This window comes from Saccopteryx leptura, chromosome 2 (genome assembly GCF_036850995.1).
Source record: "Saccopteryx leptura isolate mSacLep1 chromosome 2, mSacLep1_pri_phased_curated, whole genome shotgun sequence".
NCBI lineage: Eukaryota > Metazoa > Chordata > Mammalia > Chiroptera > Emballonuridae > Saccopteryx > Saccopteryx leptura.
In genome coordinates, this window is record NC_089504.1 from 6,644,131 (window position 1) to 6,660,732 (window position 16,602).

General features: G+C 58.0%; 2 protein-coding genes across 6 annotated transcripts; one reads left to right on the forward strand and one right to left on the reverse strand.

Annotated features, from left to right (window-relative positions):
• The first annotated feature begins 3,228 nt into the window (after positions 1 to 3,228).
• ASB6 (ankyrin repeat and SOCS box containing 6) lies at positions 3,229 to 8,347 on the forward strand. 2 transcript variants are annotated; one of them, XM_066366929.1, is made up of 6 exons: positions 3,230 to 3,502; positions 5,094 to 5,275; positions 6,337 to 6,443; positions 6,537 to 6,645; positions 7,157 to 7,243; positions 7,339 to 8,347. In XM_066366929.1, exons 1-6 carry the CDS (start codon positions 3,390 to 3,392, stop codon positions 8,004 to 8,006), a joined length of 1,266 nt encoding a protein of 421 aa, XP_066223026.1. In that variant the 5' UTR covers positions 3,230 to 3,389; the 3' UTR covers positions 8,007 to 8,347. The 2 variants fall into 2 exon arrangements, with proteins under 2 accessions (XP_066223027.1, XP_066223026.1); XM_066366930.1 differs by lacking the exon at positions 6,537 to 6,645 and having other exon boundaries at positions 3,229 to 3,502; positions 7,339 to 7,585.
• Positions 8,348 to 8,849: 502 nt separating this feature from the next.
• NTMT1 (N-terminal Xaa-Pro-Lys N-methyltransferase 1) lies at positions 8,850 to 16,581 on the reverse strand. 4 transcript variants are annotated; one of them, XM_066366933.1, is made up of 5 exons: positions 16,435 to 16,581; positions 14,938 to 14,991; positions 12,568 to 12,778; positions 10,419 to 10,671; positions 8,850 to 9,668 (listed from the first exon to the last, which is right to left on the reverse strand). In XM_066366933.1, exons 3-5 carry the CDS (start codon positions 12,727 to 12,729, stop codon positions 9,412 to 9,414), a joined length of 672 nt encoding a protein of 223 aa, XP_066223030.1. In that variant the 5' UTR covers positions 12,730 to 12,778; positions 14,938 to 14,991; positions 16,435 to 16,581; the 3' UTR covers positions 8,850 to 9,411. The 4 variants fall into 4 exon arrangements, with proteins under 4 accessions (XP_066223030.1, XP_066223028.1, XP_066223029.1 ...); XM_066366931.1 differs by having other exon boundaries at positions 14,938 to 15,024; XM_066366932.1 differs by lacking the exon at positions 16,435 to 16,581 and adding an exon at positions 15,151 to 15,311 and having other exon boundaries at positions 14,938 to 15,024.
• Between the last annotated feature and the right edge of the window lie 21 nt (positions 16,582 to 16,602).

Genomic DNA, 16,602 nt, shown 5'->3' on the forward strand with positions numbered 1-16,602 from the left:
CAGGAATGGACAAGAGGAATTCGCCTTTGTGGAGAGAGCAGGTTCTGCAGTGTGTCTAAGATGCAATGATAAAATTGCATTGATGAAATGGTCAAATATAAAGCGGCACTTCGACACACACCATACTACATTTGCATCGAAATATCCAGCGGGGGACAGCAGGAAGAAAGCATGGCAAGAGCTACTGTGCAGAGTGCAAGCTAGTCAGCAGCAACTCCGTGTTTGGACCCAACAAAGTAACTGGAATTCGGCTAGCTTTGCTGGTGCTTTAGCAATTGTGAGAAACGGAAAGCCATTCACAGATGGGGAGTATGCCAAAACATTCATGCTTGATGTTGCCAGTGAACTTTTTGATGACTTTTCGGATAAAGACAAGATAATCAAATGAATAAAAGACAGGCCTCTGTTGGCAAGAACTGTTCACGATCGTATCATCATGATGGCAAATCAAATTGAGGCAACACAAGTGAAGAACATAAATGCAGCACCTTTTTTTTCTCTCGCTTTGGATGAGTCAACAGACATAAGCCATTTATCCCAGTTCAGCGTGATTGCAAGGTATGCTGTCGGTGACACATTACGTGAGGAAAGTCTTGCTGTTTTGCCTATGAGAGAGACAACAAGAGGGGAGGATTTATTCAAGTCTTTCACTGAGTTCGCTAAAGAAAAAAATCTAGCAATGGATAAACTTATTTTGGTGTGTACTGATGGTGCTCCGTGCATGGTGGGGAAAAACAGAGGATTCGTAGCGCTTCTTCGTGAACATGAAAAGAGACCCATCCTAAGTTTTCACTGCACCCTACATCAGGAGGCGCTTTGTGCTCAGATGTGTGGTGAGCAGCGTGGTGAGGTGATGTCGCTGGTCATTCGGGTGGGCAACTTTATTGTTGCCCGAGCTTTAAATGATCGCCAGTTTAAAACACTGCTGGATGAAGTTGGGAATAATTATCCTGGTCTGCTTCTGCACAGCGATATGCGTTGGTTGTCAAGAGGGAAGGTGCTCAGCCGTTTCGCGGCTTGTCTGAGTGAAATCCGGACTTTTCTTGAAATGAAAAATGTTGAGCATCCTGAGTTAGCTAACACTGAGTGGCTCCTGAAGTTCTACTATCTCGTGGACATGACTGAACATCTGAACCAGCTCAATGTGAAAATGCAAGGCATTGGAAATACAGTCTTATCCTTTCAACAAGCAGTATTTGCATTTGAAAACAAGCTGGAACTCTTCATCGCCGACATTGAAACAGGTCGTTTACTACACTTTGAAAAACTGGGAGAGTTTAAAGATGCATGTACAGCAAGTGACCCTGCTCAACATCTTGATCTCCAGCAGCTAGCGGGCTTCACATCTAATCTCCTGCAGTCATTCAAAGCACGCTTTGGAGAATTTTGTGAGCGCACTCGTCTTTTTAAGTTCATCACCCATCCACACAAGTGTGCAGTGGACAGTGCCAACCTGAGTTACATCCCCGGTGTCTCCATCAGAGATTTTGAGCTACAAGCTGCTGACCTGAAGGCCTCAGACATGTGGATGAATAAGTTCAAGTCACTGATTAAAGATTTGGAAAGACTTGCACGACAGCAAGCAGAGTTGGCGAGCAAACACAAGTGGGGAGAAATGAAAAAACTTCAACCCGCAGACCAGCTGATTGTCAAAACTTGGAACACGCTTTCCATCACATGCCACACACTGCAGCGTGTGAGTATTGCTGTACTGACAATGTTTGGCTCTACGTATGCATGTGAGCAGACTTTCTCACATGTAAAGAACCAACCTACTATCACGTTTAGTCTCAACGGCTGCATGAAGCTTAACCTCACCACGTATCAACCAGACTACAAAGCCATCAGCAAAACCATGCAGCACCAGAAGTCGCATTAATGGTAAGAAGTACTTTATTTATCATTGGTTAGCAACAGCATAACAACGTTATTAAAAAGAATTCAGAGACTTATTGTACTTTAAAAGTGTTGGTCTTACATAAAATGCACATATTTACTTGTATTTAGTGTTAAACATATTTTGTATGGCTCTCACGGAATTACATTTTAAAATATGTGGCGTTCACTGCTCTCTCAGCCAAAAAGGTTCCTGACCCCTGGCCTAGGGTAACACACCTGGGGACACTGAGGCCCAGTGGAGCAAGTGCCCCAACCAGATGCTCATTGTTGCCTGATAACAATTTAGGCCCAGGTGCCCGATCTTCTGATTTTACAAGACAAGCTGCAAGTCTCCATTTCCGTGCGAGCGAAATTTCCCAATTTCAGTCAAGGAGAAGATCCTTCTTTCCTGGAGCAAGAACCAAGGCGGAAGTGTGCTGGGAACCAGGGACCCCGTGGTTCTTCCGTGATGACCTGCCCTAAAAGGGGCTGAAACCCGGTGGCTCAACCCACCTCTCCTTCTTGCTCTTCTAGGCCATGGAAGGGGAGGCAAACTGAGGCGTTCTGAGTGCCCGATGGGGGGTTTTAATGGGTTGTCATTTGATCTGCTCGACAACCTTGTAAACTTAGCAATAACAACAGTGAGCAATTCTCCAGCCCTGGCTGGGTACTTGACTCCACTCAGCTCCCAGTCCTGGGCTGGGCATGGTTTGGATAGGCCTTTGTTGTGAACTCTGTTTTGCTCTTGTTGGAGGAGGTTTATTCTGCTCATTTTTAATGTTTAATCATAAGATACACATCGGGTTGTCTTTAAGTGTGACTCTAAACTGATTTTCCTCCGTTGGACAACTCTTGCCTCTGGCAGGTGCCAGGTGGAAGAGGCTCCCAAGCCCGCATGGTGGTGGCGGTGAGGCCAAGGCTGGGATCGCACACCTCTTCATAGGCGCTTTCCAGAATCTTGAAGACATCAGGGACCCACTGTGGGGCTCGCGGTTGGGGAGGCTCAAATACGTGGCTCAAAGGAAGATGCCTAAACCTCAGAAAAGCAGTCCTAGGCTAGGGGGCGCCGCGGCTCGAGTCACTGCACGGGCTGGGTCGTGCAATGGGCGGAGCTCGGACGGCGCCCAGCGGCTGTGCGCAGGATCGCAGGGTGGAGCAGGGTTGGGCCGGGCCGGGGCGGGAAGGGACCCTTGCGCCTCTAGCTGGGATCAGGCTTGGCGGTGGGTCTGCGCCCTTTAACTCCACCGCGGTGTCTGCCGGACACCTCCCTCTCGCGCTTGAGGACGCGCTGCAGCTCTCCCAGCCCATAGGGGGCGCTGCCGCCACCGCTCGTTTCCGGGTCTGACGCCGGAGGTCAGTGCGAGAGTCACTTCCGGCGCGAAGCAGCGACTGCGGCGGCCGACCCGGCGGGCGCGGGGGCTGGATCCGCTCAAGCCAGACCAGGCCCCGGGTCGCTGGTCGCGCTCAGTCGGCGTCCCTGCCTCGGCGGAAGGTGTGGCCGTCCCGCCGCCATGCCGTTCCTGCACGGCTTCCGGAGAATTATCTTCGAGTACCAGCCGCTGGTGGATGCGATTCTGGGCGCCCTGGGGATCCAAGACCCCGAGCGACAGGAGCCCCTGGATGGGTAACTCTCCCTTCCCACCGGCCGGGGCCGCTCCGACCTGGCTCTGCTTCATTTTATTTGTCACTACAAGCGGGGCGGGGCCGGGTATGTGCCCATCTTGCAGATTAGAGACCGAGGCTGAGGTCGGAGACGCGCGGCTCAGAGTGCCAGCTCCCACGCGCGGGCCCACACCCTGCTCTGCGCTGGGTGCAGGGCGCTCCAGGCCGGTACGGGGACCGCTGGAGGGCGCTGTCCGCGGGCTTTCTGCCTTAGCGCCCACCCTGTGCCCTGCCGGGTGCCTTCCACCTGGAGTGGCAAAGGAGCAGGGTAGTATCTCTGGAGGCCACCATTCTTACCTCAGAGCAGTGCGAAAATAAACTTTCTATAGCTGACTTACAGCATTTTATACAGAGAGGAGTGGGTCTCTCCGTGAACCCGTGGGGAAGGTGTCAGAAAGTGAATCCTTCAGGGGGCATGTCGGTGAGCTAAGCAAAACCCCCAGCGTTCGTGGCGCTTGCGCACCAGAGGGGAGACTGACAGTCATGCCAAGTATCTAGAATTCCAGAGGAGAGGGGGATCGGGTGAGTGAGTGAGTGAGGGAGGGAGGGCATCAGTTGGAATTTCAGACACAGTGATGGTTGTGCCCTTCTCCAGGGACAGTGGTGGAAACGCAGGCTTTCTGCAGTGCCGTTCTGTCCACTTTGGGCTTGTTCTGAAAATGCAGTGCAAGGTGTTTCCTTAACCATAAGGCTGTTCTGGGGGTGGATGGAGGTGGGGCAGCAGAGGGAGGCTGCATCGCCTTTTATAGTCCCAGAACGTCGGCTTTGCATCCACAGGGCACTGGGCACTCAGTAGGGCGGGGGGGGGGGGTAGCTGGAATCCTGCCCAAGCAGTAAGGATCAAACCTTGGTCCCCACAATTGAAGGGGTGCAGATGAGTGAGATTAAGGGGGAGTGGGGAGCACCCGTGAGGAAGGAAAATCGCACCAAGAGGAGGAAATGGGTGGCACTGTGTACAAGTTCATGGGCTGTCCACGGCGGCTGGGGGAGGTAGCAGGGTCAGGGCTGGGATGGGAAGAGCCTTGTGTCCACCCGGCCTTTGGAAGACCCGGAGCTCCACCAGTCGTCCCAGTGAGCGTGCGCGGGGAAGGAGGGCTGCCCACGCCCCGGCTGAGGGGGTTGCCTGGGCTGCTCTGGCAGCCAGGGGGTGTCCTCTGCAGCTCAGGAACAGTCAGTGTCTGAGGAAGGGTGTCAGTATCTGGCTCTTGCTCCTGACCAAAGGGGTTCCCCTCAGTCCCAACGGCCCAGGTATGTGAGGCTTTGTACCCAAGCCAGGGACCAGATTCTCTGCAACTTGGGAGGAGGCGGCAACATTCCTAGTCCTTTCTCAGCAAACCCGAGGAACAGCTCCAGTTTAGAGACCCAGCTTGGCCCCCTCTCTACCACAGATCTCTTCCAAAGAGGCTCTGCCCACAGAGTCAGGGCCCTGCCTGGGGGCAAGGGGGGTGGGTGATGGCAGCAGGAGACCAAAGGCCACACACCCGTAGGTGCCCAGGCCAGCTGGTCCTGGAGCTGTTCTCGCCCTCAACTGGTCCGCCTCTCTCCTGCCCCAGGCCCAGTTATGTCCCTGACGAGGAGAGCCGCCTCCTTGTTCTCACCGAGCTTCTGGAGAGAAAGGCCCACTCTCCGTTTTACCAGGAAGGCGTGAGCAATGCCCTGCTGAAGATGGCCGAGCTGGGGCTGACCCGGGCAGCTGATGTTCTCCTGCAGAACGGGGCCAACCTCAGTTTTGAAGGTCAGAGGGCGCCCCCCGGGGGGGGAGGCTGGGGCAGATGGGTGGCATGCTTCAGTGCAGCCCCGCCCAGAGAGGGCGCCAGGCCTCTGGGCACTGCCTGACTGTTCTCTTAGAAGTCATTTCCCCCATTTATTCCATGGGCGATGACTGAGGAAACCCACACTGGGTGGACCCCCATCCCCACACATGCATGCGCACACGTGTGCCTGGGCTTCACATGACCCTTATTGCCTCTGGCCCAAGAGCAAGTTAGTTGCTGCTTCTACCATGTGACTGACTTAGCGAACCTTCCCAGCTCCCAGCTAATTCCATTAAGGTGAGCAGTGCAGCTGCTGGCACTGTGCCCGGCCTCGGCAGGTAGGTTCCTGCCGCTTATTCCGAGCCATCTCGCACTTTTGTTCATGCGGAAGGAAGAGGGGAAACGAGCCAGCCAGCCTGGGCGTGTCACAGCAGGACTGTCGGCCTCTAGCTTTTACTGTAGGTGTGTGTGTGTGGGGGGGCATTTCCTGTCCTCTCTGGCTTCCCCCAGGGAGGGCAGGTCAGCCAGGAGCCCAGCAGTGTCAACTTAGGACCAAATGGTGGTCTTGGTCCTGACACAAGATGTGGCCAGGTGTGTCCCCTCTACCTGCATGAGGACAGGCTCAGGGTTTTGGGCCCCTGGAGGGTCCAGGAGCTGAGGTGGTGCCTGTTGTGAAGTCAGTCGCTCGGAGACCCAGCTTAGAGAACATGGCTCATTTCGCCACGCTTAAAAAGCTGTCACTCTGCACGTCCTCCTAATAGCCCAGGAGGAGATGCCTGTTTTATGGTCCCATTTTACAGAAGAGGAAACTGAAGCCCGCACAGACTAAAGACCGTGCCCACTAGAACGGCCCCAGGACCCGTACCTAGGTCTGGCTCTAGAGCCTGTGCTGTAACATCTGATGAGGACACTGTGTTCTGAGCCCCCGGGTGACAGGAGCCTGGGCCTCCTCGGGGGCAGTGCCAGGCCTGGGCTGCCAGGCAGAGATCCTGCAGGAATGAGCCGTAGGCAGGACTGACGTGCGCTGCGTCTGTGCCCTCAGACCCAGTCACCTACTACACGGCCTTGCACATTGCTGTCCTGCGAAACCAGCCCGACATGGTGGAGCTGCTGGTGCGCCACGGGGCCGACATCAACCGGAGGGACCGGGTAAGAGCCAGGTCCGGCCCGCTCTGAAGAGGGGCTCAGCAGGGGGCCGGGAGCAGCCTCCCCGGCCAACCTGGCTGTGCTTTCTTGGCCCAGATCCACGAGAGCAGCCCCCTGGACCTGGCCAGCGAGGAGCCAGAGCGCCTGCCCTGCCTGCGGCGCCTCCTGGACCTTGGAGCCGACGTCAATGCAGCCGACAAGCATGGTGGGTGCCACCTGTGGGAAAGGCCTGGGCCCAGGCGCCTTGTGAGGGGACCTGGGGGGCCCCGGGACGACAGGTGGGCAGATCGGATGGCACCCCCACCCGCTGGCACAGCGTGGCCCGGTGTGCACAGGTGCATTTGGCCGAGTTGCAGAGGCTTTAGAGAGAGTGCAGTCATTAGCCCCACACCAGCCCCGGAGGGCTGTGTGTAGGAGGCCGTGGGGGATGTATGCGCTCACCTTCAAGAGAACTATGTCTTCCTGTCAGGAGAGACCCAGCCAGGTCTAGGGTAGCACCTCGGGGTCCAGAGAAATCCTACCTCCTGACCCTTCTGCTCTGTTTCGTGTGAGTGGGAAGAGGATGGCTAGAAAGCAGTCACCCTCAGCCCACGCCGAGAAGGCCGTCCTTTCCAAAGTTCACTTTCTCATCTGAGCGTCTGTCTGTCGCTCCGCCTCTGGTCGCCCTGTCCTCGGCACGCGGGTCTGTCTCGCTCCTCACTGTCGCCCCTCCGTAGGGAAGACGGCTCTGCTGCACGCCCTGGCCAGCAGCGACGGGGTGCAGATCCACAACACCGAGAACATCCGGCTCCTGCTGGAAGGAGGTGAGGCCCGTCCGCCGGCTGTCCCCGAGCCTTGTCCTTCCGCGGGCTCTCCCTGCCCCCTGAACCCTGAGCGTTCTCCCTGGTGGCTCTTCCAGGGGCCGACGTCAAGGCGACCACCAAAGACGGGGACACCGTGTTCACCTGCATCATCTTCTTGCTCGGTGAGACGGTGGGAGGGGACAAAGAGGAAGCTCAGATGATCAACCGCTTCTGCTTCCAAGTCACGCAGCTGCTGCTGGCTCACGGGGCTGACCCCAGCGAGTGCCCAGCCCACGAGTCCCTCACACACATCTGCCTCAAGAGCTTTAAAGTGCACTTCCCTCTCCTGCGCTTCCTGCTGGAGTCCGGAGCCGCCTACAACTGCTCGCTGCACGGCGCGTCCTGCTGGTCCGGCTTCCACATCGTCTTCGACAGGCTCTGCTCCCACCCGGGCTGCGCCGAGGACGAGAGCCACGCGGACCTGCTGCGCAAAGCCGAGACCGTGCTGGATCTCATGGTGACTAATTCGCAAAGACTCCAGCTCCCCGAGAACTTCGACATCCACCCTGTGGGCAGCCTGGCGGGGAAGATCCAGGCCCTTCACGGCTCCCTGAGGCAGCTGGAGAGCTACCCCCCTCCCCTCAAGCACCTGTGTCGGGTGTGCATCCGCCTCTACCTTCAGCCGTGGCCCGTGGACGCGAAGGTCAGAGCCCTGCCCCTGCCCGACCGGCTGAAGTGGTACCTGCTGAGTGAGCACAGCGGCCCCGTGGAAGAGGACATCTGAGGGGACCAGGTCCGGCCCCTCCACCACCTGGGGGGGGGGGTATCTGGCAGCCTTGGGGCGGCCCGCAGCTGTGCCCTCTCCAGTGGGGAGAGGCCCTGTGTCTTCCAGGGAGACTGCCCCCCACCCCTTTGGCTATACCCCTAAGTTCTCAACCCACATTGGAAACAGTGACGGGGTTCAGGTTTGGGACAAGTTAGGAGGGAGTGGTGGCCATTTCCAGAAGCAGGGCAGCTCCAAGCCGAGGCCCTGCTGAGAGCCGCAGCCGGCAGGGGCTAGGTGGGGCTTTGGGGTGCAAGCTAGGCCAGGCCCTGTACCCTACAAGTGCTTTTGGTGGGCCCGGGAGAAAGCTGAGCTGCCTCCTGCTAGCACCTCAGTTCTGCGGCCAGGCCACTTGGGGCCCCACCCCCCAAGGCACAGGGCTGTGCTCTGGTGGCCGGTCTGTTTGTGCCACACCTGGGGTCTTGGGGACCATGGCTTTTGCTAAAAAGCAATCATGCATGACCAGGGACAGCCCTTTCCAGAATGTCTCAGCTGATGGAGAAAGCTACCAGGACTGAAAGCCACCTGTCCTGCCCGATGCTGAGCCCCCACAAAGCCGTTTGTCACATTGGTCACTGTGAATTGTATAAATGCCTGAGAAATAATCTAAGGCAGCTAAATGACATATTTATATTACCAAATTAAACTGATTTCTCTTGGCCTTAAAGGTCCTTGTATAACATTTCTGCCCGCCTCCCAGTTCAGTAGGAAGGACCCCACAGTGGCCAGGAAGGGGCGGGCCGCGCGAGCAGGTAGCCGACACTTGTCCCACAGAGAAAAGCACCACTCCAGACGGACAGGGCCTTCACAGCACAGGGACGCGCCCTTTTATTTCTGACGGAAAACATTTGCCAAGGAGGAGCCACAAGGCCTAGCCGAGATGAGGCTACAGGCCTCTCCCCTTACTGTGGGCTGTTGTGATGATCACATTAAGGACGCAAGGCCACATCACCAAAGAGGACTTGGCACGTGAATTTCCCCCCGCAGCAGCGCCGCAGGTCCCAGCAGCCTGCTCCTGTCCCCCGAGGTAGTGTCCTCAACCAAGTCAAGGGGGTTCTCCTCCCCTTAAGGCAGCCAGCCGGTGGGTGGCAGGCCTGGTGCTGGTGCTGGGAGCCCAGGGACTCTGCCTCTGATGGGTCACCGTGCTCCCTGAGGCCTGCCCTGCCCAGTCCCTGCCTTGCTACCCATTCAGCTGTATTCCTCCCTGTGGGGCCCTATTATTTGTACAAAGAGCCTATATAGTGAGTGGACGACAGGCAGGTATATTTAGTAGCCTCACTCAACACTTGCGAACCACTGATGTGGAACCTCTGGCTGGCACCAGCCGCCAGGTCCCCCCTGCACCGGTCCTCCTGCCAGCCCCTGCTCATCTCAGGGCTAAGCTATACACGTGGTAGATCTCATCGGGGAGGTTCTCCTGCCGCTCCTGGGCCAGGAGGCTGAGGCCCGCCCTGCGGACGATTCTGTGGACCACCTCGAGGGCCCGACACACGCTGCTGTCCACGTCGTCCAGGATCACGCCCTCCTGGGCCATGTTGTCTTTGATGACGATGATGCCGTTGGGGCGCAGGCCCCGCTTGCAGCGCCGCAGGAACTCGGCCAGGTGCTGGTCGGTCAGGTGGCCTGCGGAGGGCAGAGGGGGTGCTGGGGTCAGTGCGGGCACGTGCCCTCCACCGGGTGTTCTTGGTGGCCGCCCCTTACTGGCTTAACTGAGCACTTCCTTTATTGTAACACACACGGCCTCACTGGCTTTCTCGGCAGGCTGGAGGGGTTTACTAGCCCCGTTTTGTGTAAGAGGAAGCGGGCTCAGAAGTGGTCTACCCAAGGGCGGTCGTGATACCCAAGGGCGGTCGTGAAGTGTGCAACGGGGATTCCACGTGGGCCAAAAGGTTCTTTCCCTGCCTTAACGCCCCGGACAGACTTTGGGACCACAAAATAGGTGCCAGACCCAGCATGTCCCCAGCAGGTGAGCAGCCCGGGAAGAGCACCCTGGGTGTGCCATCAGGCTGAGGTGCAGGTCGGGATAGCAAAGCCGGGTTCCTCACTGCCAACAGCGGGGACGGCCACAGCTTCACTTTTTCCTCATTAAAAAGACCCTTTTACAACAACTACCCATGTTCTTTGTTAGTTACTGGTCATTTAGATCTTTTCACAAAAACCTGCCCCCTCAGTGGGTGGCAGCAGGTACTGAGTTAAAACCTGAAGGAGGTGTACCTTTCAGGTCGTGTGCCCCACGGTCCTGGGAGCCCGGGAGGCCCGGAGGGCCCTGCACTGCCCGCCTGCCGCAGGAGCGTCGGCTCGGGGGCCTCGGGGGGCTCGGTCTCCAAAGCGGGAGGCATGTGGGGCCGAGGAGACAGGAGGCAGGATGCTCACCTATCACCCACTGGATCCAGATGACATCGTAGGAGCTGGGCTCTGGGCTGAAGTCCTGCAGACCACAGCAGAAGTAGTTCCTCACCCTCTTGCCTTCCTCACCCAGGTAGGTCTTTGCTTTAGCCAGAAAGTCCTCCGTCACGTCCACCATGTCCACTACTCGGAAGAGTGGCAGGAGCAGCCTCTTGGTGATCCTGCCGATGCCAGCGCCGCAGTCCAGGGCACAGGAGGTTCCTGTCCTGTTCGGGCCTTCCTAAAGTGCGGGGAAGGCGGAGACGCTGTTAGGAAGGGGCAGAAAGCCAGAGCGGCCCCGCCACTGCCATGCCCCTGGGATTACTCGAATCTAAACTGGGCACGGGCTGTAGCTGGCACCAGTGGGGACATCGGTGGCTGTGAGTATGACTTAATTTTTCTGGGGGTCACAGATTTCTAAAATGAAAGCCAACTTCCACTGAAAGGTGCTAACTTGAACCAGTGCATTCACCTCTCACTCCTGAGGCCCCACGAAAATGACAGCATGGAGAATAAAATCAGCAAAAGAACAGAAGCAGGCAATCAGTGAACATGGGTTTTAACAAACTTGGGAAGGTGGCAAGTAGGTGGAAAAGAAACACCAGATAGATGGACGGCGGGCAAGGGGCAGCCTCCGGTGCACACTGAGGGAGAGAGGAGAAGGGACGGATGGCGGGCAAGGGGCAGCCTCCGGTGCACACGGAGGGAGAGAGGAGAAGGGGGTGGACGGCGGGCAAGGGGCAGCCTCCGGTGCACACTGAGGGAGAGAGGAGAAGGGACGGATGGCGGGCAAGGGGCAGCCTCCGGTGCACACGGAGGGAGAGAGGAGAAGGGGGCGGACGGCGGGCAAGGGGCTGCCTCCGGTACACACTGAGGAAGAGAGGAGAGGGGGCGGGACCAGGGAGGCCGGGGCAGCCTCCGGTGCACACGGAGGGAGAGAGGAGAGGGGCGGGACCAGGGAGGCCGGGGCAGCCTCCGGTGCACACGGAGGGAGAGAGGAGAGGGGGCGGGACCAGGGAGGCCGGGGCAGCCTCCGGTGCACACTGAGGGAGAGGACCAGGGAGGCTGGGGCAGCCTCCGGTGCACACGGAGGGAGAGAGGAGAGGGGGCAGGACCAGGGAGGCCGGGGCAGCCTCCGGTGCACACGGAGGGAGAGGACCAGGGAGGCCGGGGCAGCCTCCGGTGCACACGGAGGGAGAGGACCAGGGAGGCCGGGGCAGCCTCCGGTGCACACGGAGGGAGAGGACCAGGGAGGCTGGGGCAGCCTCCGGTGCACACGGAGGGAGAGAGGAGAGGGGCGGGACCAGGGAGGCCGGGGCAGCCTCCGGTGCACACGGAGGGAGAGAGGAGAGGGGGCGGGACCAGGGAGGCCGGGGCAGCCTCCGGTGCACACGGAGGGAGAGAGGAGAGGGGGGCGGGACCAGGGAGGCCGGGGCAGCCTCCGGTGCACACGGAGGGAGAGAGGAGAGGGGGCGGGACCAGGGAGGCCGGGGCAGCCTCCGGTGCACACGGAGGGAGAGAGGAGAAGGGGCGGACGGCGGGCAAGGGGCAGCCTCCGGTGCACACGGAGGGAGAGAGGAGACGGGGCAGGACCAGGGAGGCCGGGGCAGCCTCCGGTGCACACGGAGGGAGAGAGGAGAGGGGGCAGGACCAGGGAGGCCGGGGCAGCCTCCGGTGCACACGGAGGGAGAGAGGAGAGGGGGCAGGACCAGGGAGGCCGGGGCAGCCTCCGGTGCACACGGAGGGAGAGAGGAGAGGGGGGCGGGACCAGGGAGGCCGCAGCCATGGCGATGCCAGCCCGGGACAGGCTGGGGGGAAGCAGTGGGATGAGGAACGAGGAGCCTGCCTCCAGCAGAACAGCCCACGCCCACGGCCCAATGTCCACAAACGTGGCCAGAAAGCAAGGTTTCGTCCCTGGAAAAACTGAACAATTGAAAGGGAGACTACTCAATTCTGGCACCAGGGAACCCCCAGCATCGTGGCCAGCTCCGGTCTGGGAACCTGAGGCTCAGTCCACAGGCAGCCCCACCCTCGAGGCCTGGGGGGGGGGCAGACACCAACACCCGCAGACCGTCGGGCGACACACCAAGAGGTGGCGCTGACACCGCCTCTCCTGGGGGGCGCCAGCCTTGCCTACCCTCAGAAACCTCTGCAGGAACTTCCGGGAGCTGTTGATGTCGATGCTGGAGATGTGGCCGTACCCCCCGAGCATGCCGTCCACTGTCGGGGGCACTTCTTTCCAATACGTCTTGGCCTTCGAATAGAATTGTTTCTCGTCCTCTATCACCTCGCTCGTCATGCTGTCCCCAGCCACGTCTCTGCTCAGACAGACTCAGCAGAGGCTCTTCCTGAATAAAAAAAAAGGAGTGGATCAGCCAGGTTGAGGGCCCTAGTTTCACACCGCTGAGCACAGTCCTGCCTGATGCAGGGCAATGCCAGTGTCCCCAGGCCTGCTGCTGCCCCTTGGAGGACGGTGCCTTCTGTCTCTTGCATTTGAGTTATCTCAAAGGAGACCCAGAGTCCTGGCTCCTAGTGCTTTTTACTCTACACGACACCTGGCTCAATGGCTTCTGACCTAAGGGGACAGGGAATCCGATCTGCACTTAAGAGACAGTGAAGCAAGAAGCCCGAGCCTGCCACAGGGGACGTTAGGGCTGATCTGGGGCGGACGGCTCAGGCCTCTCACTCAGCAGCACAGAAGCAAGCTCGCTGTGGGGTCCAGCCCTTCAATAAGGAGCCAGGCCTCGGCCAGGCACCGTGCTGTGACACAGTCACAACTGCCAGGGCTGTGAAGCCAGCACACTGGAAGAGCACACCCTAGGGACCTAGCTCCGCTGGGGTCAGGGAAGGCACCCGGGAAGGGACATCAGCTGAAACAAGGGAAGAGAAAGAGTTCGCTCAGCAAACAAGGCGAGGAGACTGCTCCAGGAAGAAAAGAGGGAGTGCACAGCCCTTGCCCCGGAAACCCACGGTCCTGGGGGCACAGGCAGCAGCAGCATTTCACCCTAAAGAGCAATGAGCTTCAACTACTCTGGGTGGAGCAGGGAGCGACCTAAGATGTGTGTTTCTGAGGACTGTATGGGCAGCTGTGTGCACTAGGGGGGCAAGGGCGAAAACAGACCCTGAGTGGAGTGAGGGGGGAGGGGGGCCAGACAGAGGGAGAGGGACCACAAAGCAACAGCAGGACCCCCGCCAAGAGCTCAGGCCCACCACGCAGTTCAGGTGCAGCGGGACCGTGGGCCGGCTCCACGCTCAGCCAGCAGGGACACGTCATGCGGGGGAGGGACATTAGGACTGATCTCACCCTGCCCTGACCCACCGTCGCGTCAATAAACGTTCATCCCAAGGAGGCGCTGTTCCGGTTGCTGTGAGGCTTGGCAACATCAAGCCCCGCCCCCAGAGGGCTTGCAGTCCAGTAGGAGACAGGGCAAAAATGAAACCAACTAAAACACGGGGAGAAACTAGAGGACTCGCACTGAGCCAAGAAGTGCCCTGGCAACTCAAGGAAGGACGAGTGCTTTCGAACAGCGGACGCGCAGCAGCCGGGAGGTGACACTGAGCTGCATGCATCATTGGATTCCTCTGTATCCCACGTGGCACACAGGCATTCAAGAAAACATTCAGCTCCCATTAAATGAACAGAATAAACCTGGGTTCAAACCCTTGCGCGGCCCTACTCTCTCTGCCTCCTCGCCTACCTCCCCGGATGTAAGTTTCCTGGGGCAGGGTCATTACTTGGAACACCATTAGTCCAGCACTCCATACAGACTGGGTGTTTGCTAATTGGTTGTTGAATGAATCAAAGAATGAGCTTTGTGTGGCTACAGCCAGTTTCCACTTTTAAGACAATCCCACAGATAAAAATCCAACCATTCAAAACTATAACACTGAAAGCCATTACCGACAATATGATTTTTTTGCTTTACCAAAAGCCTTATAACATGATTCCTTTAAATGTCAAGGTCCCCTGAATAATCTAATTTACAAGAATTCCACTTACAGGCAGATTCTAGGAACAAGCCAGGGGAGGCACATCTAGGCCAGGAAATGGCAAGTATAACTTTGACATTTGTTCTAAGCACTGATTCATTAGAAATGTGATTCCTGGGGCCTCCCAGTGTGGGCAGGAGGTCCCCAGAATGGACTGGCGGGATCATCAGTCAAACAGCGGGAAGTCCTCTGCACTCTGCTCAGATCACAGTGAGGAACTATGCCTGTGGCAGGGACGCAGGGACAGAGAAGGGGCCGGGGCACAAGCTGGCTGTGCGTGCCCTAGGCTAGCTCAGAGGGGGGGAGAAACCCTCTGCTCATAGTGGACTTCCGCTCCTCGGCAGGTAGAACGTGCGTGCCCACCCTTCACGGTCACCTGGCCACCTCCACTTCCTCTCCTTTCCCCGGGTCCATGAAAGAGAATGGTGTTTCATGTCACTGTCAGGGCCTCTGAGTCATCTCAGCCTCTAAGGAAAAGTCTGAAAGCAACAGGAGGCCAGAGCCTGCCTGAAGTTACCTCCTCCCACTCGCAGCCTGCTGAATGGGGCCTGCTCTCCTCGGGTCTGTGTGTCTGCAGGTGGACATACAAGAATGGCAAGATGCTCTATGAAAAGGAAAGGGATGGTTAGAGGGAAGAAGAAAATAAAAATTAGGGAGAAATGTGAAAAATAAACAAAGGCTCTGAGGGAAGTCAGATGAACCAGGTCTGCGTCCTGGCCCTGCTTCTCACCAGCTGGGGAAGCTCAGATGAGACATCCGACCTCAGTTATAGAAGTTTCTTCTTGTATGAAATGGGAGCAATGCTGACTTTATGGGAAGGCTGGGATGATTAAATGTGGATGTAAAAGCATACAGTGAGCCATACAGGGCTGGATGCATCTTCTCTCCAGTTTAGAAATTACTGTCAAACGAGATTCTCATTAATTTTCCCTGCCAAGTGTGAAGATCAGAGAGAAGAATGCACTGAAGTGCCCTCTGCACTGTAGGGTACTGGACACACCGAAGGGACTTCTACTGTTATGCTGGGGGGGTCGGTCCATCCCGCAGCCTCAAACAGCTGAGTCTGCAGGGGAGGGGAAGGGCTCCCGTCCCTGCAAGCACAGAAAGACGCCAAGATTTTGGAGATGCTGTCTTTGTGCCTCTATGGCTTTTGGTCTCCACCAAAGCATTCCACATGTACCTCCACCTCTCCCACAGCCCCCAGTTTAACAGACAGAAAAAACACTCCACTCAAGGAGTGGTGTGACACACAGGAAACCAGGAACAGAACAAGGAGGGAACCCAAAGATCTTAGCCCAGTCGAGGTCCTAGTCCTCCTGGGGGCTCGTCCCAGCTCACACACCGCAATGACTGGATACATTCAGACCATCTGCAACACTGCCTCTCCCCAGTGGTACCAGGATCTCTGACACCAGCTGTTTCATTCTACCGTCATTATGCAGCTGGAGAAACTAGGGTCCAGAGAGATCACGGTTGATGGGCTGCAAACCCTGCCTTCCGATATGACATCCTCTCGGCAAACAGGCTGACCTTGGCTCCAAGGTCTTTGGGAGGCGAATTGTCTTTTGAGTGGCACCTGTGTCAGGCCATATATGGGGCTGGTTCCAAGGTGAAATAGGATAGCAGCCCCTCGGCAACTGGCACTGCCCTGCGCCGGGCTCTTTACTGAGCATTTTATGAATAATAGCACCCAACCTCTGAGTGGGTGCTCTCCTTATCCTCGTTTCTCATGGGGGAAACTGAGGCTCGGAGAAGCAAAGGGACTTGCTGCGGCCCAGGGACCGGCATGGGGGAGTGCCCGGCCCAGGCTTCGGGTGCCCCAGCCTTCCTCCTCTACCCCCACCCGAGGCCCGGGCCTGGCCCGCAAACCTTCCCGGAGCGCGCACGTGGGGCCCGGGCCATCTCGCGCTGGGTCACGTCACGAGCCGGGGCCTCAGGGCGCCTAGGGCAGTTGGGGGTCGGGGCCTCCCCTCTCCCCACGGCCGCCGCCCCCACTCGGTCTCGTGCTACTCACCCCGGGTAGGGGACTCCCGGGACCGGGAAGAAGAGGACGGGGAAGAGAAAGAGAGGGCGGCGACAGCGCAGACCCCAGGAGCCCACCACCACCTTGGCCAGACCACCGCCAGACACGACACCTCACGGCGCGTGCCGCCTTTGTCTCTCCACGTCACTTCCCGGTGTC